Consider the following 23,770-nt stretch of genomic DNA (forward strand, 5'->3'; position numbering starts at 1 on the left):
TAGTTGCGGCATGTGGGATCTAGTTCCCTGACCAGGGATCGAACCCAGGCCCCTGCATTGGGAACGTGGAGTCTTAGCTACTGGACCATCAGGGAAGTCCCAGGCATGTGTCAGTTTTTTACTCATCAGCACCCACCTACTCCTGCCTCCTGTGTTTGTCAGATGTCTCCTGCCTGGCTTGCTCATTGCTGCTTTTGTCAATCTCTACAGCTGTCTTCTTTTCTTTGGCTTACTGCCTGACTTCCGTGGCAGTTGCTCTGTCATTGCCTGTCTGCCATTCTGCCCCTTCTCCAACCCTTCACCCCCATTCCATCCCCTGTAGGTACAACATGTACTGTAGTACTGTACTGTTCTCAATGTTCAGAACTAAGCTCATCACCTTCCCTATGGTATGTCTCAAAGCAATCATTCTTCTGCATATAGCATTGAGATTCATCTAAGTCAGGGACCTGGGCCTTCCTTACCTCTGGCATCTCATTGTTAAGTTTTCAGTTCTGTCCCTATACACTTATCAGCCCTGCTCTGAGGTCCTCCTGGTTCATTGGCTAGATTATTTCAGAAAGCTTCAGTCAGCAGCCCTTCTAACCTCAAACCACACCAGTTGATCCTCTACCCTACTATTAGTCATTGTTTGAAAATCCATATTGTTATGGTCAACCTCCCTGTGTTAAAGCCTCTGGTGGTTCCTCAGTGTGTTCAGTGGAAAGTCAAAACTTTTTATTGTGGCCTAACAAGCCCCTTTGTGATCTGTTCGCTGCTTCTTCTAGCCTCATCTCCTGCATTTCCTCCACATATCCTCACAGTCCCCAGTCTTTCATGTCTGCCATTTTCACATTCATTTAGCAAATGTTTATCGAGGTCCTGCTTGATGCCCTTACCTAGCTCTTTGCCATTCCTGGAACCAGATAGATCTTTTCAAGCTTCAAAGTCCTCTTTGCTTTAAAGACTTTTTCTTGTTTCTGACCCTTCTCCTGGCTAACTGCTCTTTTTCCTTCCAAGTTCATCTCAAGCATTACCTCCCCTGAAAATCCTTCTGTGGTGTGCAGTTTTACTACCTCGCCTTAGTGTTAATTGACTAACATTTTGCCAGGTGATAATTCAGGGTTTGAAATAAATAGCTTATTTGTGCCTCACTGCTGGTTAGTGAACTACTTGATGGCAGTCTATACTTAGTCCATATCTAATCTGTCTGTGTATTCCCATTATCTGGTTGGAGGTTTTTTGTTTTTTTGTTTTTTTAAAATTTATTTATTTATTTGTTTTTTTGGCTGCTTGGGTCTTCGTTGCTGCGTGCGGGCTTTCTCGAGTTGCGGTGAGCAGAGGCTATTCTTCGTTGCGGTGTGGAGGCTTCTCATTGCAGTGGCTTCTCTTGTTGTGGAGCACAGGCTCTAGGCATGCGGGCTTCAGTAGTTGTGGCTTGAAGGCTCTAGAACGCAGGCTCATTAGTTGTGGCGCACGAGCTTAATTGCTCCACAGCATGTGGGATCTTCCTGGGCCAGGACACGAACCCGTGTCCCCTGCATTGGCAGGCGGGAACTTTGGAGTTTTAAAAGCCCTGAGTTTGAATCCTAGTAGGCACTTACTAGGTATGTGGCTTGGACAAATTCCTTAACCTCTGTGATCTTTATTCATTTGTAGAATGGAAAAACAGTACCTAACTCAAAAGGTGGTTGTGGGGATTAATTAGGTTAAAGTATATAGAATGCCTCATACAAATGCCTAGCACATAGCAGGCAACCAAGGATTATAGTTGTAAAAATAGTTTTTGATCTTAATAATAAATAATATAATGTTAATGAGTGAACAGTTAGCTGAAGGAACTGAACTCTCCATCTAGGTGCCTTTTTCTCAAATCAGAGAATCTGAAAAGCTCTAGAAGAAGGCTCAGGCAGAGCATAACACTCCTGGCTGCCACTTTGTTTCTTCCACACCTGGGAGACATCTTTCAACAGTCTTTAAGCTTTTGAAGGGTCAGTGATATGTGAAGAAAAGTCCGGTAGACCTGGATTTGAATTCTACTTCTACAACTCCCAGCTATGTGACCATCTCTCAATTTCTTTATCTTCAAAATGGGAATATGAAGAATCTCTCTCATGTAGAGTTGCTCTGAGATTTAACTGAGATAAAAGGCCAAATATTGAGATAAATTGTACCTGATACTTGATCATATTTTATCAATGTATTGAATATTGAGATAAATTGTACCTGATACTTGATCATATTTTATCAATGTATTGAATATTGAATGCTTAGCTTTGTATAGATGGACTCTTAATGGAAGCTATCACAGCCAGAGTCTCTACTCTGGAGAATGTGCAGATTGGCTGAGCTCTCCTTTGCTAGTGGGAACATCATAATATTAATTCCTTGTAACATTTTTTCTTTAGCAAATGTATGCCACATTGTGCTTCCTAGCAAGAGCACCAAGGAAAATGCATTTTAGAGCACCCTCATCGTTTCCATTCCTTATCCATAGCAAGTCATAATGTTAGGAGTTGGTCTTCTTATTCTTTATAACTATCTGTATCAGGATTGGGGTTGGTTGCATATATCAGAAAATAGGTTTATTTCTTTCTTGTATATATGAAATCTGAAAGTAAGCAGGGCTGGTATGGCAGTTCAACAGTGTCATCAGAGAACTTGGTCTCTTTCTAGCTCTCTATTCTATTATCTTGAAAGTCACTTCAGGGCCCATAATGACTGCTGAGGCTCTAATCATCACATCTGAATTCTAGATTACAGGAGAGGGAGAACAGGGAAAAAAGACTCCCTACCTCCCTCCCTGTTAAACCACCTTCCTAGAGATCTCATAATATACTTTAGCTTATATCTCCTTGGCCAGAATTTAGTCACTTGTCTACACCTAGCTGAGGAATGGGCGTGTTCTCCTTAGTACTAGCATCCAGTTTTCTTTCTTTCTTCCTCTCCTTGTTCTTAGGTGAGGGTGGCATGTCTCTCCAGACCTCAGGGTTCATTGACAGGGAGTGTACATCTGGGCAAGGAGTGTTTGTCTTTGGCCAGAAGCTCAAAAATTCTTTCTTTACTAGATACTCAATATGCCTGTGATGGTTCCTTAATCTTGGGTGCAGTATATATATTTAAAATAATTTACCCCTGAAATGTGTGTAAGCATGTATAATTGATTGCAATTCAAGAGAGACTCCCTCCCCCACAAGGTACACAGCATGGTAAGTTGTAATAACACCAATATCAGCATCATAGGATTGTGAAGGATTAAGCGAGAGGAAGCATACCAAGTGCTCAGTGCAGACTGGGATTTGAGATGGGAGGGCAAGTGTGAGTGATTTAACAGCCAATGAACAATGCCCACCATCCATGTCCCCACTGCAGAATTCAGCCTCCACATGATTTCCTGGGGAACGTCTCAGATCTGCTATGCTGAATTTGAATTTTAAGAGCATTTAGGAAATGTTCTTAGACACTAAAATATTAGGAAAACAATAGCTATAATTTTTCAGAACTTGCTTTGTTGTTTGTCCTAAGGCTTTTAAGTATCGCTAATGGCATCTTGGTTTTCCTTTGTTATTTGAATGTTAAACTTTCCTGGTTTATCTCCCTAATGTATGTGCAGTGGAAACAAATTTTTTTAAGTAAGAAATGTTTTTGTAATGAAAAAAGAACTGTATATTAGCCTTTTGTCTGGGTGTGGTGGGGTAGGAGAAAGGATACAGTGTGTATGCCATTGTGTCCAATAAATTAGGGAACTGCCCAGACCTTCATGACTCATCTCCCAAAGCCTCCCTGCTCATTTATTCTATACTCACATAACCAAAGGCTTATTATTCACAAGGGTGTTTGAAAAAAATGAAAAATGTATAAGCTTGAGTTTCTTCCATTATTTGGCTTTCCTGGAGTATATAATTCAGTCTTTACTCAGGCCACTGTTGCCCAATCAAAAATAACGTGTAAGGACCTCCTGGTGGCGCAGTGGTTAATAATCCGCCTGCCAGTGCAGGAGACACAGGTTCAAGCCCTGGTCTGGGAAGATCCCACATGTCGCGGAGCAACTAAGCCCGTGGGCCACAACTACCAAGCCTGCGCTCTAGAGCCCGCGAGCCAGAACTACTGAAGCCCGCATGCCTAGAGGCCGTGCTCCACAACAAAGGGAAACCACCACAGTGAGAAGCCCGCGCACCGCAACAAAGAGTAGCCCCCACTCACCGCAACAAGAGAAAGCCTGCACGCAGCGATGAAGACCCAACGCAGCCAAAAAATAATTAATTAATATTAAAAATGTGTAAGATAGAGGAGGAAATCATATACAGTTAACTCCTACCTAACAAAAGCAAACAGAAAGACTGGTTAAAATGATTGTGGTATATCCATATGATAAAGCACTTATGCAGCTACTGAAAAGAAAAGTAGCTGGAAAGTATTGATGTGGAAGATGTCCAGAATTTATTATTTAAGTAAAAATGCAAGCTGTAGACAGCAGATCTACTATCCTGTTTATTTATTTATTTTTTATGTGTAGGTATATAATTTTATAGTATAGGATTTTTCTTTATATCCATCGGTTCCGTTTGTATGTCTTTTGTTGTTGTTGTTTGGCTGTGCCATGCCTAGCTTGCAGGATCTTAGTTCCCTGACCAGGGACTGAACCCGGGCCCCGGCAGTGAAAGCACTGAGTCCTAACCACTAGACCACCAGGGAATTCCCTGTTTGTATGTCTTGTAATGAGCATGCTTTATTTATTTATTTTAATAGCTTATAATTTCAGTGAAGGGGAGGAGGACCAATGTCTTTCCTATATAAGAAAAGTAATCTATTAATAAATAACATTAAAAGATTCCACTCATTTCAGTTAGAAGATGAATAAGGTCTAAGGATCTAACATAAAAGATGGTAACTATATTTGATAATACTCTATTGTATAATTGAAATTTGCTAAGAGATTAGAACTTAAATTTTCTCTGCCCCCAAAAAAGATAAACAGGTGAGGTGATGAATGTATTAATTAATTAGATGGGGGAAATTCTTTCACAGTGTATATGTATATAGTATCACCACAATGTACACTTTAAATATCTTATAATTTTATATGTCAGTTTTACCTTAGTGAAGCTGAAATTTTAAAAAACAAAGATTCCATTCATAATGGTAACATAATATAAAAAAACCAGGAAGAAATGAATAGGACAAAAAATACAGTAACACTTTGAACATAAAAACTTGAATAAATGGGCAAAATACTAAAAACTTGATTAAATGGGCAAAATACTATGTCCCAAGATTATGCAATGCAATACCATGAAAATACCAGTTCTCTCAGAACTGATTTTTGTAATCAGCCTTTTATTCTAAACATTTCAAATGTAGAGAAGAGTTGAGAGAATTTTATATCCACCCAGCAAAATTCTACAATTAACATTTTACTCTACTGTATCTGTCTATCCATCCCCTGTATTCATCAATCCATATTGTTTTTATGTATTTCAAAGTAAGTTGTGTATATCAGTATACTTCTTCCCAGTTATTTAAGCATACATATCATTTACAACATGTGTTTATGGGTGGAATCTTTTTAGAGATAAAATTTATGTACAGTGAAATGCACAAATCTTAAGTTATCATTCAGTGAGTTCTGAAAAATTCATACACCCACACAACCCATTTCCTTGTCAAGATACAGAATATTACTGTTGTCCAGGAAGTACCCTCATGTTCCTTTTCAGTAAATCCTCCCATCTCTTTCCCAGGCAACCATTGTTCTGATTTTTCCACCACAGATTAGTTTTGCTTTTTCTAGAACTTCATCTGTATGGAGTCATATGTTATGTAAGGCTTTTTTCACTCAGCATGATGTTTTTTAGATTCATCCATGTTTTTGTGTATATCAGCAGTTCTTTCCTTTTTATTACTGAGTAATATTCCATTGTAAGAAAAAAACCACTTACCGTTTATATATTCTGTTAGCGATAGTTACTTGGATTATTTTCAGCTTTTTGTTATGAACATTCTTGTACTAGTCTTTTCTTGGACATATGTTCTTATTTCTCTTGTGTAAATATGTAGAAATGGAATTATTGGGTCATAAAGTTAGGTGTATATTTAGTTTTAAAAGAAGTTGTCAGACAAACTAATTTTTAAAATAAAATAAAAGTATCACAAATAGCTCATCTAAAAATCATCCTGTGACAAGGCAGAACCATTCCTACTATTAGAATTTGTGCACAGGCTTCCTGGCATCATGCAGACTATAGCTGAAAGGGAGGGCTGGTTTCCTTCTGACGTTTGATAGTGCATATTTCCCTCAGATTCAAACTATTTACCTGTTCATCTGTGTCAAGACTAGGCCTTCGTCATAGAACCAGCTTTCAAAATCCTCAATTCAGAGAGAGGTATGGGGAAGAGATAAATTTGGGAGAGTATGGGATGTCAATAAATCAGATGTGACAGAGAGGTTGAGAGATTTAACAACAAAGAAGTCGTGTGTGTGTGTGTGTGTGTGTGTGTGTGTGTGTGTGTGTGTGTGTGTGAGAGAGAGAGAGAGAGAGAGAGAGACAGACACACACAGAGAAGGGTGGGGAAGAGAGGAAGAGAAAGGGGGATGGGCGAAGGAGAAAGAAATACCAGTGGGCTTTTCCTCTTGTGAATTTTTAAAAATATATATATTTATTTATTTATTTATGGCTGCATTGGGTCTTAGTTGCAGCATGCAGGATCTTTCGTTGAGTCATGCAGGCTCTTTGTTGCGGTGCACAGGCTTCTCTCTAGTTGCAGTGCGCAGGCTCTCTAGTTGTGGCATGCAGGATACAGAGCACGTGGGCTCTGTAGTTGTGGTACATGGGCTCTCTAGTCGTGGTGCACGGGCTTAGTAGTTGGAGCGCATGGGCTTAGTTACCCCACGTCATGTGGGATCTTAGTTTCCCAACCAGGGATGGAACCCACGTCCCCTGCATTGGAAGGCGGATTCTTAACCACCAGACCACTAGGGAAGTCCCTCCTCTCATGAATTTTGAGTTTTTTGCAAAAGTTATTATTATTGTTTTTTTGGCTGTGTGGGGTCTTCATTGCTGCACGCGGGCTTTCTCTAGTTGCGGAGAGCGGGGGCTACTCTTTGTTGCAGTGTGTGGGCTTCTCATTTCAGTAGCTTCTCTTGTTGCGGAGCACGGGCTCTCTAGGTGCACGGGCTTCAGTAGTTGTGGCACGTGGGCTCGGTAGTTGTGGCTCGCAGGCTCTAGAGTGCAGGCTCCGTAGTTGTGACACACAGGCTTAGTTGCTCTGCGGCATGTGGGATCTTCCCGGACCAGGGATGGAACCCATGTCCCCTGCACTGGCAGGCGGATTCTTAACCACTGCGCCACCAGGGAAGTCCCGCAAAAGTTATTTTTAAGATGGTTCAAAGTTTTTAAAAAAGGCTTGTGTGCTGAAATAAAATGATCTCCAAAGAGCCTCATTTTGTTTAACAGCTGCATAGTATTCCATTTTATGAATATGCCATAATTTATTTAAACACGTCTCCCTCTCCCACTGATAAACATTTAGGTTATTTTCAGTCTCTTTCTATTGCAGACTATGTTTCATTGAATAACCTGTATATTGGCCACTTTAAAAGTATGGGTATATCTGTAAAATTCTCAAGTAGAATTGTGTCAAAGTGTTTGTGCTTTTGTAATTCTGATAAATATTTACAGATCATATGAGAGTACTTGTTTACACAAACCCTTGCCCCAACGCAGTGTTGTTAAAGTTTTTTTATATTTGCCTATCTGACATGTGAAAAATGATATCACAGTATGGCTTTAATTTGGCTTTCTTTGATCATGAGTGAGTTTAAGCATTTTTTCTTATTAAGAGAACTGTTCAGTTTTCTGTGAATTGTCTGTTTCGTCTCTTTTACTCTTTTGCCATCTCTTAATCTGTAGGAGTCCTTTATATATCGAGGAAAATAGACCTTTGTGAATGAGTTGGAAATATTTTTAAAGAGCTCATTCTTTAAAAATATGGAGGTAGCTGTTTTAGTGGAATGGTGGAAAAAGAAGCCAGATTGCCATGGAGACAACTCTTTCTAGAAATTTGGCTGTGAAGTGGAGTAGAGAGAATGCTAGCTGGAGGATTGATATAGATTAAAAGGAGTTCTTTTCTTTGAGAAATTCTTAATTGTGTTTAAATGCTGTTATGAAAGGGCGTTAAACCTAGGAGATGGTGTTAGAGGATCTACAGGACAAGGTTCCTAAGGGACTGAGATTCTTGGGAGGAATTGCAGAGAAGGAAGAAATTTGTAAATAAGGTGACTGGTAGGTAAGGGTATCCCAGTCTAGTAGTTTCTCTTATCTCTGAAGTGAAGGCAAGGCCAACAGCCAAGGATGTGAGAGGAGATGGTTGGAGAGGAGAGGAGGTTCTTTGAAATCACTGGAGCATTAGAGAGAGAGCTGACTAGGGAAATATAGAAAGATTGCAGAAAGTGTTCAGAGTTCCACTGAGGCAGAAACAGTGATCTTAACCTATGGGTTGTTTGATTTTCTTAAGGAACATTTGGCAGTCCAGGTGTAGGGCTGACAGTTGGATTAGTTCAGGGTTGGGGACTATTTCCCCCATGTAGGTGTAATAGAAGAACAACGTAGCAAAAGAATTTAGGATATTAGCAAGGTAGTGATTGAGCTAACACCAAGTTTTCTTGGTTGAGTAGAGAAGGAAATAAGACAGAACAGAGATATTGGAAAGAAAATTAGAGGTTCAAGGGACTGAAATCCTGGGTGAGGTCAAAGTGCAGGTATAGTAGACAAGAGTGTGAACTGCAAGGGTAAGGGAGTATGGTTGGAGAGTGGGAAAGTAAGATTCAGTATGAGAGCTTTTCCTGGTGCTGACAAAATCTAGAGTGCAGGGCTTCCCTGGTGGCGCAGTGGTTGAGAGTCCACCTGCCGATGCAGGGGACATGGGTTCGTGCCCCGGTCTGGGAGGATCCCACATGCCACGGAGCGGCTGGGCCCGTGAGCCATGGCTGCTGAGCCTGCGCGTCTGGAGCCTGTGCTCTGCAACGGGAGAGGCCACAGCAGTGAGAGGCCCTCATACTGCAAAAAAAAAAAAAAAAAATCTAGAGTGCAGCCATTGTCATGACAAGCCCCAGTGGAGTGGAGGTATAAGGTCATTGGAGGTGAGGAAGTCAGGGAACTCAGAGACTTGTCTGGATGTGAATTGTGGCTGTCATCTGTAAAGATGTTGAAACAAAATCTTCCAGGAGAATATCAGGACTTTGGAATGGGAAGAAAACTGTGAGCCACAATGCAGTGTCTTCAGTGACAAGTGAGTGCCAGGAAATCATAAGGCAAAAAAGCCCTCAAGAACAGGGCGTATTAGAGCAGACTCCAGGAAAAATGGTTTGTATATGGCATCCTAGAGGACTGAGGAAACCTCAACTGTACTTCCTGACTTTGCAGCTTTGGAATACTTGGAATGAAAGACTTGGAGACTGGAGGAGGGAAAGTTAAGCATAGGTGTGGTTGCAGTTTAGTCAGGGTGTCAGAACTCACAGGAATTTACCTGAGGGTCTTTATATCCTCTGGGAAGAATGAGGCCTTTACGATGGTTTTCCTGGTTGTGGTCCATGGATCTACCTTGTTACTGACATGGCTCTTCTTAAATTCTGACATGCCTCTCACTCCCTAGTTTATGCATACAAATCCTCTCCAACTTGCCATCCAGTATGCATTTGTTCTTTTCCTTGAATTCTTTCACTTCACTTTCCTCTGCAGTTTCCTTCCTTTAGTTTTGCTTCTTATATTCATGTTTTGTAGTGAAATCTATTTTCTTTTTAACTTACTTTTATTGATTATTTTTATTTATAAAAATATCATGCTCCTTATTTGAAAAATCTTGGAAATAAAATACAATATAAAGAAAATAAAAATCAAAAATGCTGTGCTAAAATGTTTATAGATTTTTCCTTCCAGGCTTACTTTCATGCATATACGTTCATATACATACATAAATTTAGTTGAGATCAAATGGTATATTCAGAGTTTTTTTAGTATTTATTTACTTATTTTATTATTATTTATTTGGTTGTGCCAGGTCTTAGTTGCAGCTCTCAGGCTCCTTAGTTGCTGCTCTCAGGCTCCTTAGTTGCAGCTCTCAGGTTCCTTAGTTGCTGCTCTCAGGCTCCTTAGTTGCAGCTCTCAGGCTCCTTAATTGTGGTGTGTGAACTCAGTTGCAGCATGCATGTGAGATCTAGTTCCCTGACCAGGGATCAAACCTAGGCCTCCTGCATTCGGAGCATGGAGTCTTAACCACTGCACCACCAGGGAAGTCCCTATATTCAGTTTTGATCTGACGGGGTTTTTTAAGCTTAAAAATGATGGGCTTGTTCCATTTTCTTAAATTCTTCGAATATAGCATATCGAGTAGCAACAATTATTGTCTTGAAGAGCAGCGTAATACTACTGACTTTTCCCTATTTTCCCTATTTTTGGGTATTTGGATTGTTTGTATTTTTCCACTTAATGAATAGCTCCATATCATTTTAATCTGAGTTTCAGATTATTTACATATACTCAAGAATAGAACCTTGGAAATGGGTCAGAAAACAATGTGGGCACCTTTAAGATTCTTGTATAATCTTTCTGGAAAGGAGTTTGTTATTATAGGCTAATTGGTATTACCATCAGTAGTTTGAGTTCTGTTTTGAGTACCAAGGAGCACAATTGCTTGTGTCATATGGTAAGAATATGTTTAGTTTTGTAAGAAACCACCAAACTGCCTTCCAAAGTGGCTACACCATTTTGAATTCCCACAATGAATGAGAGTTTATGCTGCTCTGCAGAAGCACCGGGATTTGATGTTGTCAGTGTTTTGGATTTTGGGCATTCTGATAGGTGTGTAGTGGTGTCTCATTGTTTTAATTTGCAATTCCCTAATGACATATGTTGCTGAACATCTTTTCATATGCTTTTTTGCCATTTGTGTATCTTCTTTGGTGAGGTGTCTGTTCAGGTCTATTTTTTAATTGGGTTGATAGTTTTTTTATTGTTGAGTTTTAAGAGTTCTTGATTTTGGATAGCAGTCCTTTACCTGATGTGTGTTTGGCAAATATTTTCTCGCAGTCTGTGGCTTGTCTTCTCATTCTCTTGACATTGTCTTTTGTAGAGCAGAAGTTTTTAATTTTGATGAAGTACAGCTTATTATTTTTTTATGGCTCTGCCTTTGGTGTTGTATCTTAAAAGTCATTGCTAAACCCAAGGTCATGTAGATTTTCTCCTATGTTATCTTCCAGGAGTCTTTTGCATTTACATCTAGGTCTGTGATTCATTTTGAGTTAATTTTTGTGAAGGGTATAAGGTCTGTGTCTAGATTTTTTTTCTTTCTTTTTTTTGTATATGTATGCCGAGCTATTCCAGCACCATTGTTTGAAAAGACTATCTTTGCTCCATTGTATTGACTTTGCTCCTTTGTAAAAGATCCATTGACTATATTTATGTGGGTCTGTATCTGGGTTCTCTCTCATGTTGCATTGGTCTATTTGTCTGTTCTTTCACCAATACCACACTGCCTTGATTACTATTTGCTTTTTTATATTACTATTTGCTTTTACAGTAATCCTCCAACTTTGCTTCAGTATTGAGCTACCTATTCTCAGTCTTTTGCATCTCTATATAAACTTAACCAGTTCTTGATATCCACAAAATAGCTTGGTAGGATTTTGATTGAGATTGCACTGAATCTGTAAACCAGGTTGGGAAGAACTGACGTCTTGACAATATTGAGTCCTCCTATCCATGAACATTGTTTATGATTGATTTCTTTTATATTTTGTAGCTTTTATTTTTTTCTATTGTCAGATATTCCATTTTTACCTTTGTGATTTATTCCTTTGTGATTTCTTACAATGCATTTATGTTTAGAAAATCCTTCCTCACTCTGCACTCACATTTGCATTTATTCCCTCTTAAAATGTGTTTGTAAGCATTTAATTTTTCAGCCCATCTGGATCTTATTTTGATATATGGAATGCGGTGATGGTCTAACCCCCTCCCCGCAAATACATTGTTATTTTTCCTAAAACCATGTCCTATTGGTTTATCAAAAATAGACATGGATACATACATAATAATCAGCCTTCCAATCTGTTTTCTAACCCTTATGGAGGGAATTGTATGCTTTCCCAATTTTGGATAATGATCGGGGGGAGGAGGGGAACTGGTCAAATCTTGTATGGCTGTACCTTGGGAAGGCCACTGGCTGAACCCAATTCCCTGCTAGGCATGGTTATTGGTACCAGAGGCAAACTCCTGGGATGTGCATAAACCACCTGCATTTCTTCACACTTCCTCAGAGATTGTCATGTGCCCCATGGAGAGGCATGTGCTGATTCCCTTGGAGAGTCACTACCATATTAAATTACCTCTAGGCTGTGAGTCTCATGAAAATGGGACCTCTGAGGGTATTGCTCCCTAGTTGTTTCCCTAGTACCTAGCTTAGTATAGGGCATAGACATCTGAATGGATGAATGAGCCACTACTACCAATGGGAATGTGCCATAGCCCTCTGATATGGTTTGAAGTGAAATAAAAGGTTGAGAACAGCTGTATAACGTCTGCTTTGGAGGGCAGTACATTCATGCAGTCAACCTACCTTCTCCATACTTCTCATTCTGAAGACACTAAAGCTGCACATAGCAATTAACTGGGAAGCTTTTAAACGGATTGCTACCTGCCTCTCACCCCCAGAGATGTAGTCTGGCGCAGGGATTTGTTGTTGTTGTTGTTAAGTTCTTTGAGTGATTCTAAAGTACAGCCAAGGTGGAGAACCACTGCTCTTACTTATAGTTGTGTAAAGATTCAATTAAGTAGCTGGATTCCTGGGGAATTGTGCTTACCAGACTCCCAAAAGATCATTGGTCCTGTGTGTGCACTTTAATAGCTAGGAAGAGTTTGCCCAATATACTCCTTTGGTGAATAGTTTGGACATAGTTACCGTATAACGGGACCTTATCTAAAATGGCTCTCTATTTTCCAGGTCAACATGGATTCCTGGTTCCTTCTTGTTCTGCTTGGCAGTGGTCTGATACATGTTGGTGCCAACAACACTACCATAGGTAAAGTGCCATTTGATAAGACTGGTATTAGGAATAGAATTTTGGTTTTATGTTTAATGACCCAAATTTGAAGGCCTCGGTGATACTGAAGAAAGAAAAAATATTAAAGTTGTACTTAAAAGTGATAGTAAAATGTCTTTGCACATCTCTGGGTTATAGTGTATGCTATGCTCAGCATTGTTCTATATACCATATACTACTTTAAATAAAGAGATTATGTATTCATTCCTGAAAAGTTAAGAAAAGAAAACGGTTGCTATTTAAGACTCATATATTGATTCTGAGGAACTAAGTAAAGAATCCCGTTTCTCCCTCCATTAGACAGTAATCCTTTGGAAGTGAGGGAAGGATTCAGCATTAAAAGAAGAGTATGTGCTGCTTGGCATATACCCAGAGAAAACTGTAATTCAAAAAGATACATGCACCCCTATGTTCATAGCCGCACTGTTCACAATAGCCAAAACATGGAAACAACCTAAATGTCGATCAACAGATAAAGATGTGGTACATATATACAATGGACTACTACTCAGCCATAAAAAAGAATGGAAAAAAAAGGAACGAAATAATGCCATTTGTAGCTACTTGGATACAACTAGAGATTATCATACTAAGTGAAGTAAGAAAGATCCCATATGATACCACTTATATGTGGAATCTAAAATATGGCACAAATGGACCTATCTACGAAACAGAAATAGAGTCACAGACATAGAGGACAGACTTGTTGTTCCAAGGGGGAGAGGGGGAGGGAGAGGGAGGGACTGGGAGTTTGGGGTTGGTAGATGCAAACTATTACATTTAGAATGGATAAAGAACAGGGTCCTACTATATAGCATAGGGAACTATATCCAATCTCCTGGAACAAACGATAATGGAAAAGAATATTAAAAAAGAATGTATATATATATGTGTAACTGAGTCACTTTGCTATACAGCAGAGATTGACAGAACATTGTAAGTCAATTATACTTCAATTTTTTTTAAAAGATAATAAAATAAAAGAGGGTGAGTGTGTGTGTGTGTGTGTGTGTGTGTGTGTGTGTGTGTGTGTATCTGCTCATTGGTCTCCAAGTGTTTGAGAGTGTAGTAAGGGCTTGCTGCTTTGTGCCTCATACCTGTTGAGCTCTCAAATTCTTTGTGTGATGTTTTCTTGCTTTTTTTGTGTTTGTAGTTTCACCTTCAGTAGGCGTTACAACATCTATTAAAGCATCTACAGCAGAATCACTTAAAGAAGAGACCAAAACTTCAAATCCTACTTCTTCAGTAACTTCTCCTTCCTTGGCACCAACATCCAGCCCAAGCCTAACTCTGGGACCCACCTATGTAACCACTGTCAATTCTTCAGACTCTGACAATGGGACCACAAGAACAGTAAGCACCAATTCTGTAGTCACTGCAGTTTCACCAAATGGAACATGGCTTCCAGATAACCAGTTCACAGATACCAGAACAGAACCTTGGGAGGGAAATGCCAGCACTGCAGCAACCACTCCAGAAACCTTTCCTCCTTCAGGTACTAGAGGTGGTTTCTATTTGTTCTTTCTTTTCCTCTTTGAGTTTGTTCACCCTTTTATTTTTTTTGTTTGTGTTTTCTAGCAATAAAATTTCTTGAAATAAGTAAAATCGCCCAAGCACAAAGTAATGAAACCTAGATACAGGGGATTCTCAGGAATATCTGGTTAACATAGTTAAGAGGAAAGAAGATAGGGGACTTCCCCTGTGGTCCAGTGGTTAAGACTCTGCACTTCCAATGCAGGGGGCCCAGGTTCAATCCCTGGTCAGGGAACTGAGATCCTGCATGCCGTGTGGCCAAAAAAAAAAAAAGGAGGTAAGAAGAGAGATTCTGGAGGTTATCCTGCTTTGCATGGGATCCTGGTTAGACTGGGGAGACTTAATCATGTTTAATGGTAGAGAAGAAGATTGAAAATATAAGAGAAAGAGGAGAGCTAATTGATGATGTGAGAGACTGAAGATTAAAGGGTAGTGAAACTGAGTAATAGTATTAGCCTTGAAAAGGAAGGAATCCATGGAGACCATGGGAAGGAGAAGGGGTCTGGGTGTCTATAACAATTAGATAAGAGTGGAAGGCCTGTGGCCAGGAGTAGAGTTAGGAAGAAGAATTCAGGGAAACAGTTAAGTTACACTGCCAGTTTGTTCAGGGCCTCAGCCCAGCCCACTTCTCTTCTTGGATCAATCACTGGTTGAAGTGGAAGTGGCTTTGAAGATAGAATCAGAGACCTAAATCTGAGACCAGGTGGGGTAGGGCAAATTTCCGAGGACTGGAGGGGGTTCCTCTAAGGGCTTCTGTGAGTAGTAAAGGAAATAATTGTTCCCCGACAGCTATATAATTGTCATTACTTTTCTAGCAAAAATCACTGTTACTCTTTGGTCTTATCCCCTTGGCTCATATTTTTTCCTTGTTAGAAGGTCAGTGCCCCATATGGAATCACATATGGCTCCTGGGGGGCATATTTACTGAATTGAATCTCATTTGCTGATGACATCTTTTAGCTAGACCTTACAACTCAGACCCTGCACCTGCCAGCTTTAATCCCATATGTTCTACTATAAAGGTTATGCAGCATTTGCGGTTAAGAGCACAATCTGCTGAGCCACACTACTTGATTTTGAATCCTAACTCTGCCATACACTAGCTGTGTGAGAATAGGCAAGTCTATTTAACCACTTTACCTCAGTTTCTTCATCAGTATATAAGAATGAATGATGATGATAGTACTTACTTCATAAAGGAGCTGTTAGGATTAAACAAGTTAATATGGGTAAAATATTTATAATGGGGCCTACGTATGGTAAGCACTAATTTTAAGTGTTAGGCATCGTACTACGAGTTTTATAGAAGTAATTCCTGTAAAGTATCCTATGGATCCTATTAAGTAGGTTCTATTTTATGTTTTATAGGTGAAGGAGTTTTACAGTGTTTTTCAAAGCACAGGTCATGACCGATTCTTGAAATCAGTTTAGTGAGCCACCACAAATTTGTGTGTGTGTGGATGGTCCTCTTCCATTTTTATTCTTTTCATGTTACATATATTATTTTGTAAAACTTTTGTTTCAAAAAAACAAAACACATACTGAGTAATGGTGTAAAAATTTATTTCTTTCTGTAAATTATGGCCATTGCTTAGAGAGGAAAAGCAAAATAACTTATACAAGCTGAAGTAGTAAATGGAAAAGGTGAGACTGTCACTGACTGTCTTCACGGCCTATGTTCTTCTGTACTGTCTTTCATTTAACAATTCTGTGAGATGACCAGGAGTAATTATCTCTTTTTAGTAGTTGCTTGACGTAAGACCTTAGAGGTTAAATAATTTGCCTTAGATCTGAAGGCTGTCAAGTAGCAAGTAAGACCTATTTCTCACTTCTGTGGTCTCTCCACACTGCTGTTAGGGAACCGAGTTTTCTATAATCTGCTGTAGGTCCAAATTATGCCATAGCTGAGAAACCAGTTACTATACAGTTAAAACATTTCATGTCTCAGAGGAGGCTGAGACTGCCTTTCACTGGTGGCTCTTATTCAAGATCAGTAGAAGGAAAACTTTATGGTACATCAGGTGTTACAGCCTGAAACCCCACATCTGCCGTGTCACCACCATTTTATCAATCCTCCCATAATTGTTACATCATAACTTTTGGTAAAATCAGTATTTGATGTTTTATATTACTATGACTATATAATACTATTCCATGCTGAGCTGTGATGTGATTATTTTCTCTTTCTTGTACAACTTTTTTCTGGATTTCATAATTACCTTTTTTTTTTTGCTATTGGAAGCCGCTTCTTCCCAAACTTTCCATAGGTTTGTAATACGGTTAGTTTTCCACAAAGTCAGACCTATTAGATAATCTGTTTATTTCTTTTTTACCTAGAGATCGTCCTCCTGAGTCCTCCATTGTCATTGTCTTATTGAAGCCTAGGTTTTTTCTGATCACTAGGGCTGCTACTCAAATGTCAGCCTGGGATTTCCCTTCTCTATCATTCTGGGAATTTCCTTTGCTGCTTCCTGGCTTCCATATTGTCTTCTTTCATGGATTACCCCATCACTTGATAGAACGTATCCTCCAGTAGCTTCCTGAGAAAGGGGTCCATGGGAGGTAAATTGCATGAGGAATTACATGTCTAAAAATATCTTTAGGGGTGTGTATAGAATTTGAGGACATATTTTTTTTCCCTGGAATTTTTAAAGCATTGTCCTAACTGACTTCTAATTCCCAGGCTTGGAGAATTCTACTGCTATCCTGATTCCTAATTGTTTGTCTTTAAAGATCTTCTCTTCATCATTGGTGCCCTGAAATTTCATAGTAATGGGTCTTGATGTGTGTCTTTTTCTTTCATTAATTATTTTGGGATAGGAGCTTTGGAGCTTTTGTCCTTCAGTTCTGGAAATTTTTCTTGTATTTGTTCAAAAATGTTCTTCCCTCTTCCATTTTCTCTGTTCTGTTTGTCTAAAATCCTTATTATTTGGATGTTGGACATATCCTGAATTAATTCTTTAATCTTAATTTTTCTTTTCTATTGACCTTTGCTTTGAGTTTTTTTTTCACTTTTCTAAAATAGCAAGTGTGTGTGTGTATATATATATATATACACACACACATACATACCTTTTTTCTTCCATTTATAACACAGATAATAAATGTACTGTGTACATTTCTACACATTACTTTTTTCAGTTAGCCTATCATACTTTTTCTATATTATAGTAAGGGGCTATCTCATTGTATGGCTTTACCTTGATGTATTTATCCAGTCTGCCCTATTAGCCAATGTTAAGGTTGGTTTTTCTTTTCAATTAATCAATCTATTTATTTATTTTGGGCTGCATTGGGTCTTCGTTGCTGCGTGCGGGCTTTCTTTAGTTGCTGTGAGCAGGGCCTACTCTTCATTGTGCTGCAAGGGCTTTTCATTGCGGGGGTTTCTCTTGTTGCAGAGCATGGGCTGTAGGCGCACGGGCTTTAGTAGTTGTGGCTCGTGGGCTTTAGGGCGCAGGCTCAGTAGTTGTGGCGCATGGGCTTAGTTGCTCCGTGGCATGGGGGGGATCTTCCTGGACGAGGGATCGAACCCGTGTCCCCTGCATTGGCAGGTGGATTCTTAACCACTGTGCCACCAGGGAAGTCCCCCCACTGTTTTAATGACTGTAACTTTATAAAATACTTAATGTTTGATAAGATGAGTTATCCCTTGTTAATCTTATTTTTCAGAATTTTGCTAGCATTTCTTGATTGTTTTTCTCCATAAGTGTTATAATCAACTTGTATAGCTGGAAAAAAGTTTTTATAGATCATGTTAAGTTTATAGATTAACAGGGACAATTGATATTTTTAATTCTTCCTATCCAAGAATGCTGCATATTCCATTTGCTGAAGTCTTTTATTTTGTATTTCTTGGAAGTGTTTTAAAATTTTCACCGCTCGTGTTGCACGTGCTTTGTTCAGCTTATTTCTACATATTTCAAAGGTTTTTCTTTTTGTTTTGTTTTTTGTTAGTATAGGTGGAATATGGTATCTTCTAACTGGTTGCTGTTGGGGCTATGAAACCTATTTTTTTAAATCGAGATACAATTGACATATAATACTGTTTTAGTTTTAGCTGTACAACATAAGGCCATTGATTTTTGTACTTACAATATATTTTATACTGATCATCTTAATTAATTTCCTTTGTGTTTGACATAATTTTCTTCAATTATCATAAGTTTTCAAATCATCTCATCTGCAAATATCTCTTTTTATTATTATTATTTTTTTTTTTTTTTCTTTTGCGGTACACGGGCCTCTCACTGTTGTGGCCTCTCCCGCCGCGGAGCACAGGCTCCGGATGCACAGGGTCAGTGGCCATGGCTCACAGGCCCAGCTGCTCCGCGGCATGTGGAATCTTCCCGGACCAGGGCACGAACCCATGGCCCCTGCATCGGCAGGCGGACTCTCAACCACTGTGCCACCAAGGAAGCCTGAAATATCTCTTTTTAAATTTCCAAATATTTAGATCTCTTTCCTTCTGTTTAAATGAATTGGTGAATACCTCTAGAACAAAGTTAGGAAATAATAGTAAAAGTAGATAGCCTTGTTTTGTACTTGATTCTAAGGAGGATGATCTCAGTCGTTTTTCATTAAACATGGTGTTGACTTTTGCGTTGAGATAAACATATTTATCATGCTCAGGATTTATTGACTCATTCCTGTTTTAAAGAGTATTTATGTCAAGAAGCAGTGTTAAATTTTGCCAGTTGCCAGCTGAGCATCATTGAGCAAGATCTGTATGGGTCTTTTTCTTTTTTTTATCATATGCTTCAGTGAATCATATTAATTGATTTTCTAATTTTGAACTATTTACATTCCAGCAAAAATAGCTCCACTTGGTCTTGTATTTTTCTTGAATAACTGTTGCAATTTATTTGATATTATTTTATTTCGAATTTTTTCATTGATATTTCTGAGTTGTTTCTTTTTTTGTTAAAGATTTAATTTTTAATTTATTTTTGGCTGCGTTGGGTCTTTGTTGCTGTACTTGGGCTTTCTCTAGTTATGGAGAGCAGGGGCTCCTCTTCGTTGCGGTGCACGGGCTTCTCCTCGTGGCGGCTTCTCTTGATGCAGAGCACAGGCTCTAGGTGTGCGAGCTTCAGTAGTTGTGGCATGTGGGCTATAGAGCGCAGGCTCAGTAGTTGTGGCGCGCGGGCTTAGTTGCTCCACGTCATGCAGGATCTTCCCGAACCAGGGATCGAACCCGTGTCCCCTGCATTGGCAGGTGGATTCTTATCCACTGTACCACCAGGGAAGTCCCTGTAAGTTATTTCTAAATGAGATTGGTATATGTGTTTCCTTTGTATGTATGCTATTTTTGATAAGTTTTGTTTGTCAGTGTTTTGTTTTGCTTCATAGAAAGAATTGAAGTATACCTAGAAAATTTTGCATTTCATTTAGATTTTCAAAATTATTCAAATAGATTTGAGGAAAAGTCATCCCTTAGGGTTAATTTCTTACATAGCTGTGACTATTTCTTATTTTATATATTTAAGTCCTTTTTCCTGTTTAGGTTGACTAACCATTTATCTATTTCATGGTTTGTTGCTTTTTTCTTCTAAAGAACCTGCTATTGTATATTTATTAGTTCTGTCACTTTTCAGTTTTTTATTTCATTAATTTCTTTTATTCTTATTTTTTCTGCTTTTCTTAGATTTATTTTGTGCTTTTTCTATCTTCCTGGATTGAATGCTTCATTTGCTTATTTTTATTCTTAATTAATATGTATTTAATGCTATGAATTTTTTATAAGCACAGCTTTAGGCGTATCCTGTAAGTGTTCCTGTAGGTAGTTATATTAGTTAGGGAGTGGTCTAAGCTACTCTGACAAAGATATACCGAAATTCATTGACCACTTAAGTCACTTAAGACACAGATGTGTCTTTCTCTCCCCTTTCACATTCCAGAAGTAGACAGGGGGGCTTTACCTCATCAGAGACCAAATTCCTTTTTTCTTGTGCCTCTGGCATCCTGACAGTTGCCCTCATCTGCTTGGTCAAGAGATGGCTCTCATCACTGGGTTCTGGTTCCAGCCCCCGGGAAGGAGCAACAGAGGAAATAGTTACAAACAATTTCTTTTCCAAAGGGTGTGACCCAGAAGTTACTCTCATTGGTTTTGTTCACATCCCATTGACTGGAATTCTTCATATGATTACACCTAGAGTCTCAGAAATGTAGTCTCTAAATGGACAGGTTTGTGCTCAGCTAAAAGTGGGGGATGTTCTGTACTAAAGGCAAGAAGAGGAAGAGACTGATATTGGGGGAGTGTCAGTAGATTCTGCCACAAGTGTGATTTGTTATTTGTTTAGGCATTTTGCAGTTCGGTTTTGATTTTAATTTTCAAGTGTTTTCTTACTTTGTTAATTTCTAGTTTTATTGCATCATGATAAAAGAATATTGTCTGTACTATTTCTACTACGAGGAATTTATAGGGGCTTGTGGATATTTCATAAGCCTTTGAAAAGGTTTTCTCTGTTAGTATACAGAGTTTGGTCTATGCCATTTAGATTTTATTATCTATTATCATTTAAGGTCTTTTATATTTTTAACTAAAATTTTGCCCTGTTGCATTTTAATGGCTTAAAAAGACATAAAGACCTCAAGTACTATTGTGTTTATATTTCTCTTGGCATTCTTGTATTTTTTATGAATGTTGACGCTGCATTGTTTTTGTACTCAGGGAGAAGGACAAACCATCGATAAAAGTTTAGTGAATCTGTGCAGTCTTATTTCCCAGTTGTTGGAGGGTGCCTCATTGTAGCTCCAGCATATACAAAGGGAAAAGTATCCATATTCCTAGAGCTTATTTTGTTTTACATTAGATTGAATAATAATGTTTGTTTTTAATCTGAGTGAATGTTTCTATTTTTTTTACTTATTACACAGGTAATTCTGACTCCAAGGACAGAAGAGGTGAGCCATTCACCTTATGTTTCTTGTCCTTTTTACAGTGTACAATATTTGTTGCATTTCCTCTGCTCAGTCTGTGGTAACCTTGTGCATCTCTGACTGTTACTTGTTTATTTTTCCTTAAGTTGTTTCCATATTAACCTCATGGAGAAGAGTAACAAATAAGTATTCATTACGTTTTTAAATGTAGATGTTGTTTTTTCCCCTAGTCTATAAAATGTTGACCTCTTGTCACTTTATATGAATTTTATGGATTTTCAGCCCTCTGGTGTAACGTCCCTATGACTGGAGATGTTATGTCAGTGGTCTAAGCAGGACTGCAGAATCCCTGTTCACCAGAGAATAGAATACATGGGGACTCTTGTAGAAGTGGCATATTTCTCTTAGGACAACAGTAAGGCTACCATCAAAGAGCGTAAGATAGATTATCCAGTGGTCTAAGAAATGATCATTGCATTTGAATTTGGAAAATGTTAATCTGCGAGGCAGTTTTTCTCATCTTGATTTCCTATTTTATCAAATCAGGCTTGTGTTTTGTTTTCTTTTTTTCTGATTCCATTATTTAAACATGCACAATTTTTCCTGCATAAGTAATGGAACACTTGAAGGCTTATGAAGTCCCATTAAGTAGGGAGCATTTGAATCAGAAAAGTACATACTCTGTACAGCAACTATAATTTAAGAAAGGAAAGAAAAGTAGATACTCTAACCCAAAGTGTTGCCCATCTGCCACTGTGTTTGGTGAGGAACAGTGAGGTGTTATCACACTGTGTACAGATTTCCCTTGATTTTCCAGCTCTCGCTTTCTTAAACTCAGGAACTGGATTTGATTAATGTAGTGCCCTTGCTATTCACTTTCACTTACCAGATTCTCACTGTCAAATGTAGAACCTAATAGATTTATGTAGCAATAGATACTTATATTTGCTCCCTAAAACGGCTCTTTTAACCAATCTTATAATAAAATCCGAAGTCAAAGTGGTAGGCTTCAAAATTAAACATAAGATCTCTGATTCCTTCCTCTACTTAGTGTGTATTTTCTTACTCTTCAGCCTTTTTCTTGCCCCAGATATTATCCCTGTTTTACCTAGCTGACTAATATAGATGTGAGTAGTTTCAGTATTATGATTAAAAAGAAATAAATTACCTTAATTATTTAGATTATTGCTAATTGTGACATACTAATATAATAAATCTTTTTAAGTTTAAAAAATAATTTTGTATAATTGCCTTTGACCAAACAGGAAAATGAAGAGGCATACATAGTCTCAGCCCCATATGTTATGATGATTTTACCAGAGCAAATCCTTAGAAGTATTGCTATAAATTTTGATATCACATTCTAATTTTAAAGCCAAGTGCTTTTTGAGAAATGAGGCTATTGTTTTGAAACATTTGCATTATAATGGGTTTGCTAAGCAAATGATGTCTTATGCAGATGATTAAGGGTTTAAATTTTTATGCATTGGCCTTTGATATGCTTTTTTTTTTTTTTTTTTGCGGTATGCGGGCCTCTCACTGTTGTGGCCTCTCCCTTTGTGGAGCACAGGCTCCGGACGCGCAGGCTCAGTGGCCATGGCTCACGGGCCCAGCTGCTCCGCGGCATGTGGGATCTCCCCGGACCGGGGCATGAACCCGCGTCCCCTGCATCGGCAGGTGGACTCTCAACCACTGCGCCACCAAGGAAACCCCTTTGATATGCTTTTGAACAGCAATAGCTGGTGTTTTAATTGCCAGCCCATATAAGCATAAAAAAGAGAGGACGGGAGGCAAGCAACTTTGCTTCTTTTCTTTCAAAGTTGAAGAAACTACTTATTTTCTCATGTGTATTATTTTTTAAATGTATTCCAAGTTATTTTGGTAGAGCCAGCCTTTTCCCAATTTTGAAAAATATAAATCATATAAGATTTACCATTTTAACCGCACAGTTCAGTGGCATTAAGTACATTTACATTGTTGTGCAATCATCACCACCATCTGTCTCCAGAATTTTTCATTTTATTTTTTTAATATCATCCCAGACTAAAACTCTGTAACCCATTGAACAATAACTCCTCATTTCTCCTTCCCCCAGCCCCTGGTAACCACTAATCTACTTTCTGTCTCTGTAAATTTGTCTGTTCTGTGTACCTCATTTAAATGGAGTCATACAGTATTTGTTCTTTTGTAACCAGCTTTTCTTTTAAAACATTTTCACTGGTGTTAATTTGGATGATTTGTGTACTATATAGTAATGTATTAAATCCAGTTCTGGCATTATCTACC

General features: G+C 38.6%; 1 protein-coding gene across 4 annotated transcripts in view; it reads left to right on the forward strand.

Moving 5' to 3' along the window:
- PTPRA (protein tyrosine phosphatase receptor type A) overlaps window positions 1-23,770 on the forward strand; it is a 184,992-nt gene that overhangs the window by 100,507 nt on the left and 60,715 nt on the right. The window contains exons 2-4 of one of the 4 annotated variants that reach the window (XM_079945664.1): window positions 12,976-13,054; window positions 14,229-14,570; window positions 21,482-21,508. In XM_079945664.1, coding sequence (XP_079801790.1) covers window positions 12,982-13,054; window positions 14,229-14,570; window positions 21,482-21,508 — 442 coding nt within the window. In that variant the 5' untranslated portion in view covers window positions 12,976-12,981. Of the gene's footprint in view, window positions 1-12,975; window positions 13,055-14,228; window positions 14,571-21,481; window positions 21,509-23,770 lie in introns of those variants that run through there. The other 3 variants (XM_079945665.1, XM_079945666.1, XM_079945667.1) reach the window with 3 other exon arrangements.

Source organism: Stenella coeruleoalba (assembly GCF_951394435.1).
Source record: "Stenella coeruleoalba genome assembly, chromosome: 15".
Taxonomy (NCBI): Eukaryota; Metazoa; Chordata; class Mammalia; order Artiodactyla; family Delphinidae; genus Stenella; species Stenella coeruleoalba.